A 23840-nucleotide genomic window follows, 5' to 3' on the forward strand; every position below is an offset into this window, starting at 1 on the left:
TATATATATATAGATTATTAAAAGAAAATGTGTGATAATTAATACGTGTGTGAAATATAACGCATAATCTCTCTCTAACTTTTTCTCAACAACAACAACAACAACAAAAAATATAATCAAAATATAATATCATAATTAAGAAAATAATAAATGAGTTGATATTATATACAATATATCAAACAGTAGTGCTAAGTATGTGTGTGTGTGTGTGTGTGTCATAAACACGACGACACAGAGAGAAAAAAATCAAAACAAATTAAGTAACAAAATATTGTATACATATATATAATAAACTTATACTAAATATTCTGTATATTTTGTAATAACAATATTAAGCACTTTAAGAATATACAGTTTATATATACTTTATATTTATATATATTATATATTTTATAATAAGAATATTCTTAATAATAATAAGTATATTAATTATGTATTTAGGTTACGCTCATAATTTATATTACAGTATATATATATAAAGTTAATATAATTAATTTAAATATATAAAAAATAATAATAATAATAATAATAATAATAATAATAATAATAATATTATATTATTATTATTATTATTATTATTATTATTATTATTATTATTATTATTTTAATTGAATTAAATTATACTAGTAGATTAAAAATAATATTTTTTAATTTTAAAATTTGCAAAAAAATACACTAACACTCACACAAATACGCGTCTCATTTAAATCAATAAATTAATTATTAATACCAAATCAATAAAAAAAATGTGATCAAATTATTAATTTAGTAAAATAATTTTTTTTATATTTTTAAGTTTAATTTTTCTAAACTAATGTAAATTAAATAATTTATTAAATTAAAGTCAAATTCAAATGTATAATCTAATAATAAGTTTGTTATTTTTATTTGAAAATTATAATTAGATAACTCAAGTAATCCGTTTTATATATATTTTATATATATATTTATTATATAATTTATGATTAATGTTGTTTTTATATACTGTACTTACACATTAATATATGATTTATTTATGTAATTATTATTAATATTATCAAATAAGTAATAGCAATATGTTTAATGTAATTATTGTGATTTATTGTAGTATAATATGAGTATTGAGCTTAAGTCAACAAAATTATAATGTATTATATATATGGGATAATAATAATAATACTAATAATACAAATAATAAATACTGTATAATATTAACCCATATTTTTAGTTGACTGAAATATATTATAAAAGTTATACATATATATATATATGATATTTATATATACAGTATATATTATACAAATCATATTATACTGTATATATATCTGCACAACAAAAAAGTTATGCAATTTATTTTGGACAGACATTGATATGACTTTCACATTCATATATATGAATGACTATCAATTCATTGAATATATACAGTATTATATAGTACTGTATATCGTATGTATAAAAGATATCCAAGAGATTGGGTTTGATTTGACTGAATAAATGAATGGCTGATCAGTTAGGGTTTGCAATAAATATAAGGCAATACCCATTATATCCGGAGCTGTCATTCAATTAGGAGTCTCTCTCTCTCTCTCTCTCTCCTTCGCGACTATTAAATGCTATGAAACCATTAAAAAGATGATAGGATTAGATGTATGTATGCATGCATATGTGTTTGTATGTATGTATGTTAGCATGTGTGTGTGTATGTGTGAATGCATATATGTGTGAATACGTGTGTGTATATGTGTGTATGTTTCTGTGTGTAAATGTATGTGTGTTTATGTATGTATGTATGCATGTGTGTGTGTATGTTAGCATGTGTGTGTGTATGTGTATGTGTGAATGCATATATGTGTGAATACGTGTGTGTATATGTGTGTATGTTTCTGTGTGTATATGTATGTGTGTGTATGTATGTATGTATGTATTTGTGTGTGTATGTGTGAATACATATGTGTATGTATCTGTGTACATGTATGTATGTATGTGTATGTATGTATGTGTGTGTGTATGTGCGTGTGTCATATAAGACTGTCCTCATAGCCTAATGACTGAAACCCTGAGCTAACATACATATAGCAGGATATACAGTAGTATAGCCTAAAACTCATAAATCATATACATTTATCAATATATTTATAAACGATATATACATAAGCCTATTGACCACAATAACAACAATAACAACACCAAAAAAAATCTGCTGCTATTTATGTGAGTTAACCCATATTTATTAACCCAATGCCCACAACAATAACAACAATATTAGTGTGAAAATAGTAGTAATAGATATTTGCAATATATTTATACACATATAAAAAAATTGAATTTAATATCAATAAATCATTATTTCTAAAGTAATATTAAAATATTAAAAAACTAAAATTATAGATAAAGTCTACGTGACAACAACAACAAAAATGCCAAAATTTTCAAATATATAGGTAAACATTATTAGTTTATTTTAGATTTATTAAAAAAGATTAAATATTATGATTAAATATATATATATATATATATATATATTTATAAATAAATTTCAGTTATTTATTTGTTTTGTTTTTTTTGTTGAAAACAATAATCAATTTTCAAGTATGACTTTCAAGTCATACGTGTCTTATCTCTCTCTCTCTCTCTCTCTCTCTCTCTCTCTCTCTCTCTCTCTCTCTTTCTCTCTCATGTTAGTGTATGAGTGAGTGTGTGAGTGAGTGTGTGAGTGAGTGAGTGAGTGAGTGAGTGAGTGAGTGATGAGAGAGAGAGAGAGAGAGAGAGAGAGAGAGTTAATGTAAGAATAATCTGAATCTCAGAGTCAAGAATGTCAACTCAACCCAAAAATTTTTTGCTGCCATTAGATGACATGATATCCGTCACAATATAAAAAAAAAATAATATATTACATTGAACTCATAAAACATATATACAATATATATACATATAAATATAAATATATATAAATTATAAATAGTTTATTATATAACTGGGAGGACAGTTAGGGCTTTTACCAGTATTGGTATACTCTGTACTACGGTATATATATATATATATATGTATATATACTGTATATATGATTGTCATTATATACACTACGATAGGCTGACAGTAGATTTTATGGTTTGGTTGTACAATTTATATATATAGTATATATATATTGCTTATATGCTTTTTAGATAATGAGTGTTTTCCAACCATCAGTACAAACTACCAGTGCTTTATAATATATATATATATATATATACAGATTTATATATATATATGTATGTTATTTCACTATCAATGCCTCTATATATATATAAGTGAAAACATTAAAACAAATTGTTATTGCAAATTATCAACATAAATATAAAATTAAATAAATAAAATCTATATAACAATAAGTTTGAATGCTTTTGAATGCAACAACAAATAAGTCTACAGAAAAAAATTGTATTTCTCTTTTTTTTAACCAAAATCAATGGCCAGTGCTGTGTATGTTATTGGTGTTATGGGTTAACACAGTGCCGCCACTGGAGTCAAGTAAGTGATAGACTGATTGGTTGGACAGTTAGACAACAAATCTCAATCTTTTTTTTTGTGGCATCCATTTCCTATGGGAGAGAAATACCAGATATTTTCTCTCTCTTTCTCTCTCTCTTTCTTTCTTTCTCTCTCTCTCTCTTTCTCTCTCTCTCTCTCTCTCTACACACACATACATACACTAACTCAGTCGCATAACTATACATTATAAGAGGTTTTATGTATCAGTGAGTCTCCTGCAAAAAAAAAGTCAGTGATTTTATAAGTGTTAGTGAGATATATATAAACTTTTTTTTATAGTTCAATACTATCTCTTAAACTCATCAATCATTAAACTACAGTATATATATCAGTTCAATATAGTATATATTTTATATTTGATGTAAACATCATAGGGATGTACAGCATATACTGTACTATACTGTATGTATAATATAGGTTATAACCCTGTCCCCCTTTTACCATTTTTAAGATTAAAAATTTTTAGCATACCATACCAGAGAAAAATTTTTAATATTAAAATTATAATTAACAAACAATAAACAAACAAACAAAAAAATTATCTCAATTTTATTTGTGTAATTAAATAATTTATTTAGAATTTTTTTTTTTTTAAAATGATAATGATCATATCGATTATATAGTATTACTATATATTTTTTTGGTATTAGTATACAGAAAAAAATATATTCAAATTTTTTAAAAAAAATAAAACAGCAAAAAAAACTTATATTAATAATAAAATAACATCAAAAAAATATGTCTAATAAAAATTGTTTGTGATAAATCAAGTTTTTTTTCACTCTATCTATATAGCATGTTAATAATATTGATAGCTAATAATAATAATAATAATAATAATAATAATATTATTATTATTATTATAGATGACTAAATGATATATTTATTGTAAAAATTTTATTCAATATATATATATATATAGAAAAATTATGACTTACTGTTTATGATTGATTATACTAATTATATGTAATTAAGTATAGATTTATTATTTATTTTATAAAAAAAATATAAAATATTACAAATAGCTTTATAAAAAATAAATAAATAAATACTAGTAATAAAATTATAATGTAAATCAACTTAATTTATTTTTAAAATATTCAATAAATTTTAAAAAATAGAAAATTAGTTTTTTTTTCATTAAAATTAATTATTATATATATTATCAATATAGAAGCAATACTTAATATAAACAACATTAATTATTATTATCACTAATAAATGATATAATATTTTCCACAAAAATATTATATAGTATTATTTGTTGTATATTTAAATCATATTATTATTATTATTACGTTCAGTATGTTTTAAATACTGATATTATATATTATCCGTAATATAAGTTTTAATGATATCTATTAGTAATGTTTTAATCTCTAATATAACTACAATTAGTAAATCTCATCTCTCTTTCTCTCAATATTTAAATCAAATAAATTAAAAAAATTAAGTCATTAAAAATTTAATAATAATTTAGATTTACAGCATATATATTATAAATATATAATTCATAATTATGATTTTATCAAAATTAATATTTTAAAAAATCTAATTTTTAAAATACAGCACATAAATTATACAATATAAATATTTGATTAGAGACACTCACTAATAAAATATATTTATGATATATATATATCAAATAAATTTTAATTTTTATTAGAGATACTATACAATATCTTAATATATGATGCACTAAAATTTACTAATAATAATTTTTTTTTGTTGAAAATATCAACTATAAAATTTTAAAAAGTAAATATCAATATGTTTTATGTGTCAACAAATTTTTTTAAACAGAATATATATAACACTAAAGTATATTTACATTAAGAATATTCATATATTACAGAATATTTAGAGAGAATATAAATAAATATATTTATAGATTAGTCTCATATTTCTCTCACTATTTTGTTTGTTACTGTATATACAGTACAGTAAACTGTATTTTAATATATTTGTATTAAAAAAAAAAGTTTTTTTTTAATAAAATACAATTGCAATTGTAATATCCATTTAATATATTTGTGTTGTGTGAGTGAGTGAGTGAGTGAGTGAGTGAGTGAGTGAGTGAGTGAGTGAGAGAGAGAGAGAGAGATTACATAAAATTTCAGATTTATAAACATCTAATTTTTTTTTAAAAGGAAATCGTAAGCTTCCGGTGCCAAAAATACTATACTGTTTCACATACAAACACACTACTAGTAGGTCTATCCTATTTATACAACAGTTATACAAATAAAAAATTTTTTTTTGTAATTATAACGAGTGCTAAGACAATACAAATAATACAAATAATAATATATATTTTTGGAAACTATTTTATTCAAACAATAAATATCAAAATATTATTGATAATAACTAATTTTATTGATAACAAAAAAAACTGTAAATTATTAATTAAATAAATATATATATTATTTATATATAATTATAAATTATTAGGTTTATAGCTTAGTATACTATACTATTATATTCATATTAAATGAATTTTAATAATATATAATTTAAGTATTATATAAATATTTCAGCAATAAAATATACCTTTATATTCACTGGAATTTTAAATAGTATAGTATACTAATTATTTTTTTATAGTAAAATACCCTATTTTACTATATATATATAAATACAAATAATTTTTTCAATAAGTTTTTAAATAAAATCCTAAGTTTTAGGTATTGAAAGTACTGTACTGTTGTTTACACATACAAACTACTAGTAGGTCTATCCTCTCTAATATAGTTATTATACAAATAAAAAATTATTATTATTATTATATCGATTGCTACGGCAATTCAAAAATACAAATAATAAATATCTATAATTATTATAACTAATTATCGATAACAAAAAACTGTAAATTATTAATTAAATAGATATCTAACATATTTATATAGAATTATAAAGTATTTGATTTATAACTTAGTATACTATACTATAATATATTATTAAAATTCATTTATAAATGAATATAGTTTAAAAAATATATAAATATTTAAGCAATTAAATATAATATAATGGGAACGGTTTATATTTATTGTAAATTAAATAGTATAGTATATTATTATTTTTGAAATAAAACACCCTATTTTGCTATATATATGTCTATAAATACATATAATTTTTAATAAGTTTTTTTAAAAAAAATCCTATCAATTCCGGTATCGAAAGTACTGTACTATTGTTTACACATACAAACTACTAGTAGGTCTATCCTCTCTAAATATAGTTATATAAATAAAAAATTATTATTATTATTATATCGATTGTTACGGCAACACAAATACAAATAATAATAAATATCTATAATTATTATAACTAATTATCGATAACAAAAAAACTGTAAACTATTAATTAAATATGTTTGTAAAATATTTATATTGAATTATAAATTATTAGATTTATAACTTAGTATACTATACTATAATATATTATTAAAATTCATTTAATATGAATATAAGCAATTAAATATATATTGGGAACTGTTTATATTTATTGAAAATTAAATAGTATAGTATATTATTTTTTTTTAAAAATAAACACCCTATTTTGCTATATATATATATAGATATATATATATATATATATATATATATATTAATACAGATAATTTTTAATAAGTTTTTAAAAAGGAAATCCTATCGATTCCGGTATCGAAAGTACTGTACTGTTGTTTACACATACAAACTACTAGTAGGTCTATCCTCTCTTAATATAGTTATATAAATAAAAAATTATTATTATTATTATATCGATTGCTAAGACAATACAAATAATAATAATTTCAAAGAAAGTATGTTTGAAAGAGAGACAGAGAAATTGATATATAATATACTATATTATAGCCTAAGTGTGTATGTGGACAGTTGACTATGTGTGTGTTTATGTGTGTGTGTTTGTGTGTAAGTATATGTCTATATTATTGAGGTCAGTTAGGGTGTTAAGCACCGGCAGCTTTATTAGGTTTGATCCGTGATTTTTCAATAATATTGCCAATAGTATGTGTACACACATTATATTATTGTAGTATATATAATATATATACTGTATATAGTATATCACTTTTTTGAGATAAATTAAGTTAAAAGGGCTATGAAGTAAAAGTAATGGACACATAAAAAATACAATATATATATATCGATAGATATAACATAACATTATATTCAGAGACAGTTATATGCAGTTATAATATAAGATATATATATAAGAAAATAAAATTTGAGAATCAGTTCACAAATAGACATAAAAATATATAAAGTAAAGAAAAATAATATATAATATATTAAATAGTATTGTATATAAAAGTTTAATATTATATATCGTATATATATTACAAACCAGAAAAAAAGTTATAATAATATAAATGTTGACCAAAAGGCATATCATTGGTCACAACATATAAACACATAGTTTTAATATATTGTCGTGTCTTTAACAACAGCAACAACAAAAAATACAATAATAGTAATAGAAATAATAATAATCTACACATCATATGAAAATAATGTAGTTTTTTATCTATTAAAAATCAAATACATTATAAATGTGTTTTTAAAATTAACATAAAACTAGATATATTATATAATATAATATTAATATACTGTATATAATAATTATCGATTTTTTGTTTTTTATTACTTAAAATATCATTATAAAAAATAATTAGTAACCATTTAAATTGTTGAAGTTGTTGTATCAATATTATTTAGCTTAAATATTTTTTGTAAATATTATGTAATTTGTTTAAATTGATTTCTATCGTTCAATCAATTACAAATACTATATGGTATACTAAGTTATTAAAATAAATAATTATTTTCATATATAAATTTATATATATAATAATAATTAAATATTTACAGTTTTTATTTTTTTAACAATATCAATATATTAGTTATAATTATCTTTAAATAATTTAATACAAAATTTTAAAACCATCTATTAAGAACTATCTAATAAAATATTTAGTTAATAATTTATTATTAAAAAAAATATATTTATTAATTTTAAATAATTTTTAGTATTATTATTATTATAAAACTACATTAAAGTATTATAGTAATAAGATTTAGTTTAATAACAAATTTTTTTTTAATTATCTAGATTTTATATATAAAAAATATCATTTTAATTTAACATTATATTTTAAACATATATGTATAAAAAATATGTTTGTTATCATAATATTTAATTATTGATATGTAGTTGTTATACCATACAGTATATATAAATATATTTACTATCATTAATTAAAAAACATTTAATATTATAGACACAAAAATATTATTAGTATACCATTTAAATTACAAATGTGTTAATAGAGATTATAAACATTAAAGAGCTTAAATATTATTTTATAAATATTTTACATATATAATAGTTAAACATTTACAGTTTTATATATATAAAAAAATAATTAACTAGCTGTTAACAAAAAACTATATCTATTAAAAACAATCACTTAATATTTAATATTAAGAGATAAATAATTATTACCAAATAATTTATATAAATTATGTTAACTTTATTTTTTTAATTATTATTTTTATAATACTGTATGAATAGTAATAGATTTAGTTAATTAAAAAAAATAAATTAAGTTAAAAGGGCTATGAAGTAAAAAGTAATGAACACATAATAAATACAATATATATATATATATATATACATATATATCATGTATATATATATCGATAGATATAAAATAACATTATATTAAAGACAGTTATATGCAGTTATAATATACGGTATATAAGATATAAAATTTGAGAATCAGTTCACAAATAGACATAAAAATATATAAAGTAAAGAAAAATAATATATAATATATTAAATAGTATTAATAGTAGTTTAAGTAGTAGTAATAATTAATAGTAGTTTAATATTATATATCGTATATATATTACAAACCAGAAAAAAAGTTATAATAATATAAATGTTGACCAAAAGGCATATCATTGGTCACAACATATAAACACATAGTTTTAATATATTGTCGTGTCTTTAACAACAAAAAATACAATAATAGTAATAGAAATAATAATAATAATCTACACATCATATGAAAATAATGTATTTTTTATCTATTAAAAAATCAAATACATTATAAATATGTTTTTAAAATTAACATAAAACTAGATATATTATATAATAAAATATTAATATTAATATATTATATAAATTATCGATTTTTTGTTTTTTTATTAATTAAATTATTATTATAAAAAATAATTAGTTAACCATTTAAATTGTTGAACTAAGTAGTTGAATTAATAAATAGCTTAAATATTTTTTGTAAATATTATATAATTTGTTTAAATTGATTTTTTTTGTTTAATCAATTACAAATACTATATGGTATACTAAGTTATTAAAATAAATAATTATTTTCATATATAAATTTATTTATATAATAATAATTAAATATTTACAGTTTTTATTTCTCTAACAACAAAAAAAATACAATAATTGTAATAGAAATAATAATAATAATAATCTACACATCATATGAAAATAATGTAGTTTTTTATCTATTAAAAATCAAATACATTATAAATATGCTTTAAAAATTAAAATAAAACTAGATATATTATAAAATAAAATATTAATATAATGTATATAATAATTATCGATTTTTGTGTTTTTATTAATTAAAATATCATTATAAAAAAATAATTAGTTAACCATTTAAATTGCAGAATCCGTTAGTTGCAGAAATCAATAAATAGCTTAAATATTTTTTGTTAATATTATGTAATTTGTTTAAATTGATTTTTATCTGCTTGATCAATTACAAATACTATATGGTATACTAAGTTATTAAAATAAATAATTATTTTCATATATAAATTTATATATATAATAATAATTAAATATTTACAGTTTTTATTTCTCTGACAATATCAATATATAAGTTATAATAATTATTTATATATATTTTTAAATAATTTACTACGAAATTTAAAATCATCTATTAATAACTACACTAAAAACATAATCTAATTTCGTATCGTAAAAATATTGATATCATTAACTTTAAACTTTAATAACTTTTTTATTTTTTAACTTAAATAAACAAATTTGATATCAAATAATAGAGTAATAAATCACAATTAAATTGATATACTAGATGGTCAAAACAATGGTTTAAATAACAAAATATATCAAGGTAAAGTTATAGGTGTCAATAATTTAGGTACAAAAATTATTTTCGTGTTTTTAAAACGCGCGTGATTTCAGACACATTGTTGGGACCAATTGATTCCAATGCATTGTTATTAATTTGAATACACGTAAATAAGTAGTAAATGCAGTGATTATCATAAAAATGGTTAAAATACAAGAATTTTCAGATGCAATTCGCCAACAAATATATGATATGAGAGTCAGCACCGGAAAGTCATACGCAAAAATAGCGGAACTGTTTACAACAACTGATAATACTGTCCGATCAATTGTAAAGAAAGTCGAAAAGTACGGGACAGTTAGAAATCTCGCAAGAAGTGGTCGAAAAAGATGTACCAGTGCTAAACAGGACAGGATATTGAGTCGAATTGTGGCAATAAATAAGAAGTTGACCACCGATGAGATTAAGGAAGAGTTGGCCGCCAGAAACATTTTGTGTCACTGAAACACTATTAGACACCGGATTCAAGAAATGGGTTATTACAGTGGTATTGCGCGAAGACGTCCAATGATAAGCCTAACAAATCAGAGAAAACGATTAGGCTTTGCACGAAAGTACATCCGGATGCCTATGTCATACTGGAGGAAGGTCTTGTGGTCAGATGAGTCAAAATTTGAGATTATTAGTACTAAACGTCGCCAACGAGTGTTTAAAAAGAGAGGCGAAAGCATTAATCCTGATAATACATGTCCAACTATGAAGCACTCGAAATCAGTTATGGTATGGGGCTGTATGACAGGCCAGGGAGTTGGCCATTTGGTCGAAATTTCATCAACTATGGACCGCCACATTTACGTTAACGATATTTTGACCCCACATTTGCTTCAGAGTGCCAGAGATCTACAAATAAGCGATGATTTTTTATTTCAAGCGGACAACGACCCAAAGCGCACATCAAAATTGGCAAAGAAATGGTTGTCTGACAATCAAATTGAGACACTTGAGTGGCCGCCACAGAGCCCTGACCTCAATATTATTGAAGATCTATGGGATGAATTGGACAGACGTGTGCCAAAGAGCGAAAGAAAAAGTTTTTCTGCGTTTAAAGAGTCGTTATTTAATGTCTGGAAAAATATACCTGAAGAAGTCACAGAAAAGCTGATCCAAAGTGTTCCAAGAAGATTGCAGGCTGTGATTGATGCCAACGGAGGCAATACTCGATATTAATATTGTTTTTACTAAATTAATAGCTTTATTTTGTTAATAATATTTAAAGTTTTGATTTCACGAAAATACTTTTTGTACATAACTTTTTTTACCATTTCTTACTTCTTATGCTTTTTTATATATTATATGATAATTAATGCAATTTTATTTATTGACTTATAAACATTGAAAAGTGATCTTTCATTTGATATCAAATTTGTTTATTTAAGTTAAAAAATAAAAAAGTTATTAAAGTTCAAATTTAATGATATCAATATTTTTGCGATACGAAATTAAATTATGTTTGCAGTGTATCTAATAAAATATTTAGTTAATAGTTTATTATTAAAAAAAACTATATTTATTAATTTTAAATAATTTTTAGTATTATTATTATTATAAAACTACACTATAGTATTATAGTAATAAAATTTAGTTTAATAACAAATTTTTTTTAAATATCTAGATTTTATATTAAAAAATATTATTTTAATTTAACATTATATTTTAAACATATATTTATAAAAAATTTGTTTGTTATCATAATATTTAATAATTGATATGTAGTTGTTATATATATATATATTTAGTATCATAAATTAAAAAACATTTAATATTATAGACACAAAAATATAGTTAGTATACCATTTAAATTACAAACGTGTTAATAGATATTGTAAACATTAAATAGCTTAAATATTTTTTTTAAATATTTTTTTATTTGTTTAAATTACATTTTTATAGTGAAAATGAATTTCAAATAATATATATGGTTTACTAAGTTATAAATAAAAATATTTATTTGTCTATATAAATATTTTAGATATATAATAATTAAAAGTTTACAGTTTTAAAAAAAAATTAACTAGCTGTTAAAAAAAACTATATCTAATAAAATACTCACTAAATATTATTATTGAGAAATAAAAAATTATTATAACAAACTATTTATATAAATTATATTAACTATAAATAATTTTTTTTTGTATATTACATTATTATTTTTATAATATAAATAGTAATAGAGTTAGTTAATTAATAAAAATTTTAATTTTCTTTAAGTTTTAAGTGATTTTATACCTGTAAATAACTATTTTAATTTAACATTAATAATAAATAAATACAAATAATTAAATTTTATTTCAAAATAAAAACATTAAACAATATCATAATTATATAATAATAAGTATAGATTGTACAAAAAATTGTATTTTAAAAAATTTATTGCTTATAAAATTTTTTAGACAATAAATTATATCTATAAATATATAAAAATATCCAAATAATATGCATTTTTTTCACAATTATTGTTGTCATTACACAACTGGGAACCAGTAGTAGTCTATAGGTATTTGGTTATTAGGGCACACTGTCATTGATTAGTCAATTACTGAATATATTGTGTTTATATATATATATAATGTTTGTCCTGTCCTTTGTGTCAAATAAAAATCGGAAACTCATTTCCCAAATGTCTTATCTATCACTGGCTATAATATATATATATATATTGGATGAAAAATACTATACCATAACTCTCTCTCTCTCTCTCTCTCTCAACCTATATATTTAAAAACAAGCAAATCTTATACTGTATTTGCAGTAACACTAATAAATGATATATATATATATATATATATATACAGTATATAATATTTTATGGTATCATAAAATTTTGACAAAAAAATAAATAAATAAATATAAATAGTAGTATACTATCATTTAAAACATAGTCAATATTTTAGAGTTATAAAATATATTTTTTTATTATTATTTTGTATATATAAACTATTACTATGTATATAAAGTATTATATTGTATGTAATAAAAATATACTGTATATATATTTTTATAGTACATATATTTTTGCTTAAATATATATTATGTAAGAAATCATATTTTAGAGACTACTGTGAAAAAAGATTTTTATATCATTTTTTATAGTTTACTCAAATTTTTTTTATATATATTTTTTTGTAAAGCATAACACACTAGAGCTTTAAGTTTATCAACAAAAAAATATTGAAAATTTTTTTTATATTTATATAAATAAACTGTATTTATAAATATATTGTATAAATAAAATAGATTTTCTGTTATTTACTGTCAAAAAACAAACAAATTGTTGACTCAAACATATTATTATATTTATGATATGATATCTAATTTAAGAGAAAATTTAATTTCAAAAATAAACTCTAATAAAATAAATAAAATAAATTTTTAAAACTAATAATAAAACTATTTTAAGTGACACTTAAATTAAAATTTTTGGACATATTTCACATATTAAAAATCACATTTAATATCCAAAAATGTGATTTTGAAAACTTATATTTTTAATAAAAATTTCATAAACTATATTTATTATATGTTTATATATACATATAATTTATATATTTAATATATATATATATATATATATATATATGTGTGTGTGTGTGTGTGTGATTGTATGGTATTATACGGTTTATTAGAAGTTTTCATTAGAAAAAAACTTATTAAATCACTATTTAAAATAAAATATTTCACAAAATATTTTAAATATTATACTATATATATATATATATCTACTATTAATTAAAGCATTTTCTGTGATTATTTTATTTTAAATTCATATATATTTAATGTAATCTCTATTCCCATTACAAAAACAATGAATATTATTCATTTGAAATATATATTATTGTTATACACAAGAGTATTGTCTTATTTGATATAATATTATATTAGTTGGAAAAAAGCATTTAATCGCTAAAATTTACGAACAATTTATTCAAATATTATATAATAGACACATAAATAAATTTATTTATTTTTTTATTATTATTATTTATATGAATGATATTTAAATATTTTTATTTTGAGTTAAATAATTGTGAAATATAACTATGATAACTTTTAACTAATTAATTAATAATATAGCATAAAGTTATAAGTAAATTTATCTATATATATATATATATATAAAAATTCATATAAAAACTAAATATTAATCAATAAAAATTTAAGTAAAATGGGATAAACATCACGTTTATTATTAAGTTATATTATATATTCAAGTGTTTGCTGGAAGTAATTGAATATATATATATATAAGTGGGTGAGTGGGTGAATAGGCAAATAAAATGTATCATACAATATTATTTACATACTGTATATATAATACTTATATATATATATAAGATATATTAATTTTCTTAAACAAATATTGAAGTAATGTACAGTAAATTAAATAATTCATATATTAAAAATATAACATTTTAAATAAGATATAAATATATATATATATAATTTCTAGCATAACAAATTGATAGTAATAAATTTAAATTAAAGATATAGTTTTTATAAACATTTAAAGTTGATTATCTAGAAATTAGTTAAATTTATATAAGTATTAAAAATTATAAAATATGTTTTGAGTTAATAATTAAATATTTCAACAAAAACTACTAATTAGTAAATCTTAATTTCAAAAATTGTTTTTTAAAAAAAAAATCCATAGTAATTAATATTACTTTTGTTTAAAAAAAAATTATTTGCTAAATTTTTATTTGAAATAAAAACTCATACAATAATAATACAGTAGTAATAATACTATTATAGTAATAATTAATATTTTAAAGTATTAATTATTATTTTTTAGTCATTAATGAAAGTAATTTAAGTTTTCTTAAATTTTTTCTGTTATAATTATATTTTTTGCTAAATAAATTTTTACTGAAAAATATATAAAAAATATAAAATAACATTAAGAGTTATATTTACAGTCATAGTTAACATTTATTATTATTATTATTACGACTATTATTGTTTTAAATGTATTTTTATCCAATTTTTTTTGCTCAACTATTTATATGATTATATTTTATATAAAATAAAATCTTATAATACACTAAATATATATATATACAGCACACTAGTTTATATTACTTAACCAAAAAAAACAATATCTAAAATAAATAACAATAATAATAATAATTCTGAGAAATGTTGAACTAAAAAAAATTAAATACAATTTTCTACTTAAAACATATAAACAACTTTAATATATTAATCCGTTTATCTTTAGTAACAATGAGAGAGAGAGAGAGAGAGAGAGAGAGAGAGAGAAAGTAAGAGATTTGATAAATAAGATGTCTTTAACTTATATTATATATACTTATATAACTCTAAACCACATCACAAAACAATACATATATATATAATATAAGCCATTGTTTTTTAGTGAAATATTGCCTTTAGTTTAATGGCAATTATTATTATTATTATTTTTATTTTCTAACATTAATAATAATAATAATAAATATTTATCTTTATTTTGCATGAATTTTTCTATTTTTAATATTTCTATTATTATTATTATTATTAGAATTATAGTTATTATTATTCTAGAAAAATATACATAAATTATTTAAATTTAATTTTGTATTTTTTTTATTAAAAATATTATTATTGTAAGACTTATGAAACAAACAAAAAACAAAACAAAATATATAAGTATTTTGTCGATAATTTAAAAATATAAACTATTTTTATTTTTTTTATTAAATAACAAAAACATTTTTGTAACATAACTTTTCAAAATTTTTGTCACAACTAAACAAACAAAAAGCAAACAAAAAGAGTTATATAGAAAACAAAAAAAAACACACATAAAATAATTTGCATTTAATTTGAATTTATATAAATAAATTTTTATATATTTTTTTTGTGATATTAATGTGAATATATTTACAGTAAACTATATATATTGTTTTTGTTTTGTTTTATGTTATTTATATGGGACATATGACTACCGGTGCTGGTTATAACTTATAATATGTAAATACAATACAAGTATACTGTATGTGTTATAAAAATTTATTTAACTGACAGTGCTTTTGTAATATATATATATATATTATAATATAATAGCATGCAATATTATATAATACACAAAATCAGCATTTTTGTTTTAATATTAAATAACCAACACATACATACATACACACACAAAAATAACCAAAAATATCCCGGTTTATTGATTTAAATTTTAAAATTTTATACATTACGTAAAATATGTTTTACAGTAGTACACCATAAGCTATACACACAAGTCGAATAATAAAATATTTTTTTTATTCATAAAATAAAAAATTAAAATGCACTAAATTTTAACGATAGTAAATATATATATATATACTGTATATATATGCATACATATAACATTGATATAGATAATAAACAAACAAATTTATTATCATAATGTAAATAGCATTACCAAAAAAACAAATTAATTAAGTCGATTGTATTTATTTAGATATATTAAGTAAATGTTTTTCTGATTAATTTGTAAAAATAAAAGATAAGTAATAGTAAATATGACATTAATCAATATTAATGTTGTTAAATGATATAATATTGTTTTATTTTTTGATAAAATAAAAGATGTATTAATAAGAAAATAACAAATAAATTATATATTTTGAATTTAGTATTTACTTTTCAGATTAATATTTTATTGTTAATTTAATTTTTATATATTTTAAATTTCTATATACTGTATATACTGTATATACTGTATATATATTGTATATATACATAATATTTTTTGATAGTAATTTTTAATTATCAATAAATCTAATAATAATATTGACCACACATTGGCTAACTTGATATACATATTTATTAATAATTAATTTTATATATTTAATTAAATTTTTTATAATAATCAACAAGTTGTAAATATATATATATTTATTTATGTTGAAATAAAATACGCGCTCATAAAAACCACAAATAAAAAATATTTATATTAGTTTATTATAACAAAAACAAAATTTTTTTTTTTGGACATACCTGGGCGATTCCATACTAAACTCGCTGGTCGAATGGGACGAGTGCCGGGACACACCCATAGTGGGCACATAGCCGATATGGCACCGGACGTTTTTGGCTGTAGTAAAATAGCTGCGATTGTTTTTCTCAGGTTTGACTAACATTATATAGATTTTGGGTACAAATAGTAGTAACAGTGCAACAATAGCACTGAACGATATACACATACACAGTGTTATCACTTTGAATTGGTTGATATTACTATTGAAATAGATGGGCACAAATGCTATCCAAATGACCAAGGTTGTATACATGGTGAAACCGATGAATTTGGCTTCGTTAAAGTTTTCGGGTACGTTACGCGTTTTGATGGCATAGACAGTGCACATGGCGATTAGGAAAAAATCAAAACCCAACGGTGCTACGATACCTATGTATGTGGGTGTGTGGGGTGGGGTGGTTGATTAGTGGGTGTAGGTGTGAAAAATAAAAAATAATAGTTTAGTAATTTATTGATTTTTTAATTTGGTACACTAGTTTAATATTTAATGTTATTTTTGTTTATATAATTTTTTTTTAAATAATGTGGGTATAATTAATTAATAATTAATTAAAATATTTTTTTTAATAGTAGTCTATATTAAGTTTTTAGTAAATTTAATTATATTGTATTTATTTAATTATTATTAGAAAAAAAGTTGGTTAAATTTTTGAGATTATATTTTTAACAAAAAAAATATAAATAAAACAAAAATCATTTTCATTGTGCATTTTCACCGGTATGTACTATATATACTGTTATATTATATATTATAATAAATATTTAAATTTCTATACATTTATTATAGAACCGCATATATATATATATATATATAATTCATAATAAGTCAATATATAAACATTAGAAATAAATGTAATCTATGTTTGACATGTGGTGCAGTAACGTTGACATACAAATAAAATTGTTACAAAAAATCTTATTTAATGATAATTTTTTGTTGTTGTTATAATGAAAGAGAGAGAGAGAGAGAGAGAAAAAAATAAGTCAATCATTCATACGTGAAATTTAATTCATTGACCCATTCATTGAGTAATGTTTTTTAAATGATAAAGACATATGTATTATATATATATATATATATATATATATATATATATATATATATATATAACAATATCATTTATAGATACAATAAACTGTATATAAATATATTTGACATTAAATATATATAGTATAAAATATTTTATATAACTTTATATTATATAAAATATATATTGAATATACATTATATATTTATAAATAACAATATAATCTATAGTTTATACTATATTTATTATATAAAGACTATACTAATTCTACTGCAATTAAATGGATATTTTGAACAATAAAATCAATGTATTTTTAATCGATGGTCAAAATCAAATGATGGGTGCAATGTATAAATGGTATGGATGGGGAAGGGAGGGAAAGGTGGTCAGGGATATATGAGTTGTGAATATAATATTATTAACATTAATGTTATGCAACAACCAGTATATGCTGTGTCAATCAAATAATTAATTTCATTACTAACAGAATATTCTGGTAACTAACATACAGAAAGCATAAAAATAAAAGCAATAGTACTAATAATAATAATAATAGTAAATGCATTTTATTTGGTTATTTGGCAACAAATTTGATGTTTGGCAGCTTATTGTTAACGCTTGACATACATTACTACAGTAATAATAGTAGAAGTAGTAGTAGTAGTAATAGTAGTAGACATAAATGAAAAGATAGGGAACGGTATGCTAGACAGTCATCCATTTAATGATTATTAGCTGATAGCCAACTAATACTTATATATCAATATATGAGAGAGAGATAGAAGTGAGTATATGTCTGATAACAGCAAAAAAAATTTTTAAGGAAGACATGTCTTGTCTTTATTATCATTATTTTATTGCTATCATCGCTGATATTATCGTCGTGTCAGTGATCTCTCACTTTCCTTTCGCTACATCCCTTTCCCCTAACTATTACGGGTTTGTCATCCGATTCCTTGTCATAGACACACACACACACACATACACACACTAACAGACTAGTGATATGAACAGCAGTAATACATAGTATCCATAGTATTAAATACTATAGCCTATTGTTTGGTGAATAGAGAAATATATATATACAGTATATATTGACTGAGCAGGAGATGACTGATTATTGAATGGCTGTGCGCTTCTCCATATCAATGGACTGATTAAAGACTGTACTACAAGTACAGACCTAATTAGATACCCTTAAAGTTCAATAGATAGCACACATACACACACACATAGACATTAACTATGCTCTCTATCATTCAATCTATAGTCACTTATTTTCTCGTTTTTTCTTATTATGAATCTCTCTCTCTCTCTCTCTCTCTCTCTCTCTCTCTCTCTCTCTCTCTCTCTCTCTCTCTCAGCTAAATCACTAATGAATAGCATTTTATTTTATCACTCTTTCACTATAAGTAATAAAAACTATTTTTGTTTTGTTTTTTATTTATACTTTTAGTAGAGAAATAAATTATATATATATATATATATATATATATATATGCATTTAGTTTAATCGATTAATTTTCATAATTTTTACTTGTCTATTTAAGAAAAATAAATTTATTGAAAACTTAAAAATTAAAAAAACTAAAATAAAAAACTCATTTACTTTAAAAGCTTATGCATATAATTAAGTTTATAAAAAAATATTTCGGCAATTTTTTAAAATAAATTTTTTTTTTTAAATCTTATCATCGACTATATAAATAAATAATAAAAATAAATTATTGAAATTGTAAAAACCTTTTTGCAATAAAACAAATTTGCTGTTAAGTATATGCTATCACTAACATTACTACTAAATTATATATATAATTAAATACATTAAACATTAAGAAATAAAATAAATTAGTTATATGTAGTAGTTTTCAATGTATTAGTTGTTTGCATATATACCGATATACAGTGCATTAGATATACAGTACTATACATATATATATATATATATATATACGGTATAAATTATATAAACTTATGTATATTATAAAAGTTTTAGTTTTATATCCCAATTGTAAACTAAAATAACATTTATTTTTATTTTCTTTGATTTGCAATTTTCTGACAACGACTTGACTGCCAAAAACTAATGTCACTTTCCTGTGCATAACATTTAGTAATTACATTAATTAATCCAAACATACAGTTCACTACATGGAGAGAGAGAGAGAGAGAGAGAGAGAGAGAGAGAGAGAGTTATACTACCGTATCGTATAATCTAACTGTGCTTTCTTAACTACTATTACTATGGCTAATAATATTACTACTATATTAGATGGTCCATATATATACTGTGCACTGTATAATCATATAATACTATTGTACTGTATTAATCCCCGGTTGAAAACAATGTATCAATTATATACTATATATATATATAACACTATATATAGATATCACTGAGATTTTCAATTCAATATTAGTATTGAGTATTATTCAGTATAAAAGATAGTACTGCCGGATGTGTTGTACAGAATATTCTACATAAGCCTTATTAGTCTAAAGAATATATATATATATATATCTATTAAAACCATTTTATGTAATATGGATTACACACAAAAATTATTGTTATATTTATAACAATAACAACAACGACAACAAAAATAACATACAGTACATGAAAATCTAGTTAAGATAAAAAAAACAAAATCAAAATATAAATTAAGATATTATACAGATATACTACTATTATATATAACCGGTATATAACTAATTATATTTATAAAACTTTTAATTCATATAAAGTTTTTTGACAAAAAATAAAATAAATAATAAATATTCATATAATTTAATTATTTATCATATATTTAGCTCTAAGATAATACTATCTAAAGTATCTATACATACCTAACGGTGTTGTATTGCATATGAGCTGTACCTGCGATACAGTCGGATAGTCGAGCATTTTGTCGGCCGGTTCGCGGACCAACAGTGTAGCAATAATACCCGATTCAATCGATATGAGCAACAAAGCAATGACTACCTGTGCCGTACCGGACATGAAACGCGGTTTTTTCGTTATAATACGTTTCTTACTGCCGGCCAGTATCCGTGCAATGCGGTTGGTTTTGGTGACCAGCGAACCGTAGATAATGGCAAAACTAAAACCAGGCAATACTCGGCCAACAAAACATGTAGGTTTGGTCGGTCGGGCCAGCAGTATGAATGTGGTTCCGTGACACAGAAACATACCCATCAAAATCATATACGACAGCTCACGTGTCGATGCCTTTACTATCGGTGTGTCGTTGTGTCGGATGAATACAATCATTGCGAACGATGTCATTATAAAACCCAGACATGATATGGCCATTGCTACCAACGATGGCTTAGTATCCCATTGTAAATAGTCAATAGGTATTTGAAAACAGCCTATTTATTAAATATAAAATAAAGTGGTATAAAATTTGCACAGTCATATATAAGGGTAATCGGGTGTACAACCATTTAAACAAACTAACTAACCAATGAATTAAAAAACAAAATATATGTTGGATTTATGTTCAAATCTATACATTTTTTTTTATTAGTTTATTATTATTGTCTATATGTTTGTTTGTGTGTGTGTGTGTGTGTACTAACAAACAAAAATTTATTGATGTAATTAACTGATTGTATATAATATGATTGGGATGTAAATATTATAAGAGAGAGAGAGAGGATGACCTGAAATAAGACAACGACCCACACACACACACACACATACACACACACACACACACACACACACACACACACTATAACTATTGTTAATTGTTTTTACAACCAATATGGGAACAGTAGTCAGAAAAGACAACCAAAAAAAATAATGGTAGGACTGGTAGGATAAATGCTATTTGTGCTTAAAATAGGAGAAAAACAAAATAAAACCCGAAAATAATAAAAACACGAAATCTAAATGTCTAACAGTTTTTTATTATTATGTTTATTATTGACAACACAATAAAATGCCAACAATTTGTTGTTTAGGTAGAAATCAATGCATTTTTTTGTTTCTAACTTTTTTTTATAACAATCTCTCTCTCTCTCTCTCTCTCTCTCTCTCTCTCTCTCTCTCTCTCTCTCTCTCTTTCTCTCTCTCTCTCTCTCTTTCTCTCTCTCACTTTCTTTGTCTAACAGTATTGATAATTATAAGTATGAGATAATAAAACAAAAACAAAACAAAAAATAATATATTACATGAAAATAGTTTTCTAACTATTTGTTAGATATGTTGACTATTATTATTATTATTATATTTTGTTTTTTAACAAATATTGTTTGTCGAAAAAAACTTATATAGATTAAGCTATAAATTTATTAGTGTCTTATAAAATTCATATACAGTATATTCACATAAATATTTTTATTATTAGTAAATACTGTATATACATGTATTATATATATATATATATATATATGTATATTACCTGTAAGATTATCATTAGGCCACCACCCGAGTGGACAGGCCTGACATATATACTCGTCCATTAGGTATTGATTTTCACGACACGGCACACAAATCCAACAACACTTTACTGAATCACTTTGAATATTCTGGGAAAAAAATAATTAAATAATAATTATAATTACAATTATAATAGTTGTAATAATAATAATAATAATAATAATAATAATAGTAACAATAATAGTAATAATAATAGTAATACATTATTATCTATTTATATTATAATAAAATTTAAAAAAAAATTATGAATAATTATCCATTTTTTTATTGTAATAATACAAACAAAACTAAAAAATATAATAAATTATTCAATATTTTTTTGTTTTGCTTAAATTCTTTTAAGTAAATTATATTTATAAAGATTTTTAAAAGTTATATGTATTTAAAATATTTAACTATTGTAAAGTTAAATTATAAAAAAAATTTTATGCATTGTTAAATTTATCTATTATATTAGTTATTACATACATAAATACAGACACACACACACACACACACACACACACACACACACACACACACACACACACACACACACACATTGGCATTCAAAAAAATATAAACATTTTCTACTAATATAAATATATATAATATACATACACACAAAAAAAAGTTATAACGCTTAAAGTCATA

At 20.9% G+C, this 23840-nt stretch overlaps 1 protein-coding gene across 1 annotated transcript in view; it reads right to left on the reverse strand.

Annotated features, from left to right (window-relative positions):
• The window catches only part of LOC128961085 (metabotropic glutamate receptor 1-like), a 70396-nt gene that overhangs the window by 15648 nt on the left and 30908 nt on the right, over positions 1-23840 (reverse strand). The window contains exons 8-10 of the mRNA XM_054307294.1: positions 23170-23296; positions 21608-22132; positions 17693-18101 (exon numbers count right to left, since the gene is read on the reverse strand). Coding sequence (XP_054163269.1) covers positions 17693-18101; positions 21608-22132; positions 23170-23296 — 1061 coding nt within the window. The remainder of the gene's footprint in view (positions 1-17692; positions 18102-21607; positions 22133-23169; positions 23297-23840) is intronic.

Source organism: Oppia nitens, unplaced genomic scaffold (assembly GCF_028296485.1).
Source record: "Oppia nitens isolate AA-2021 unplaced genomic scaffold, nextdenovo-longstitch-racon4-pilon3 scaffold5_pilon_pilon_pilon, whole genome shotgun sequence".
Classification (NCBI taxonomy): Eukaryota; Metazoa; Arthropoda; class Arachnida; order Sarcoptiformes; family Oppiidae; genus Oppia; species Oppia nitens.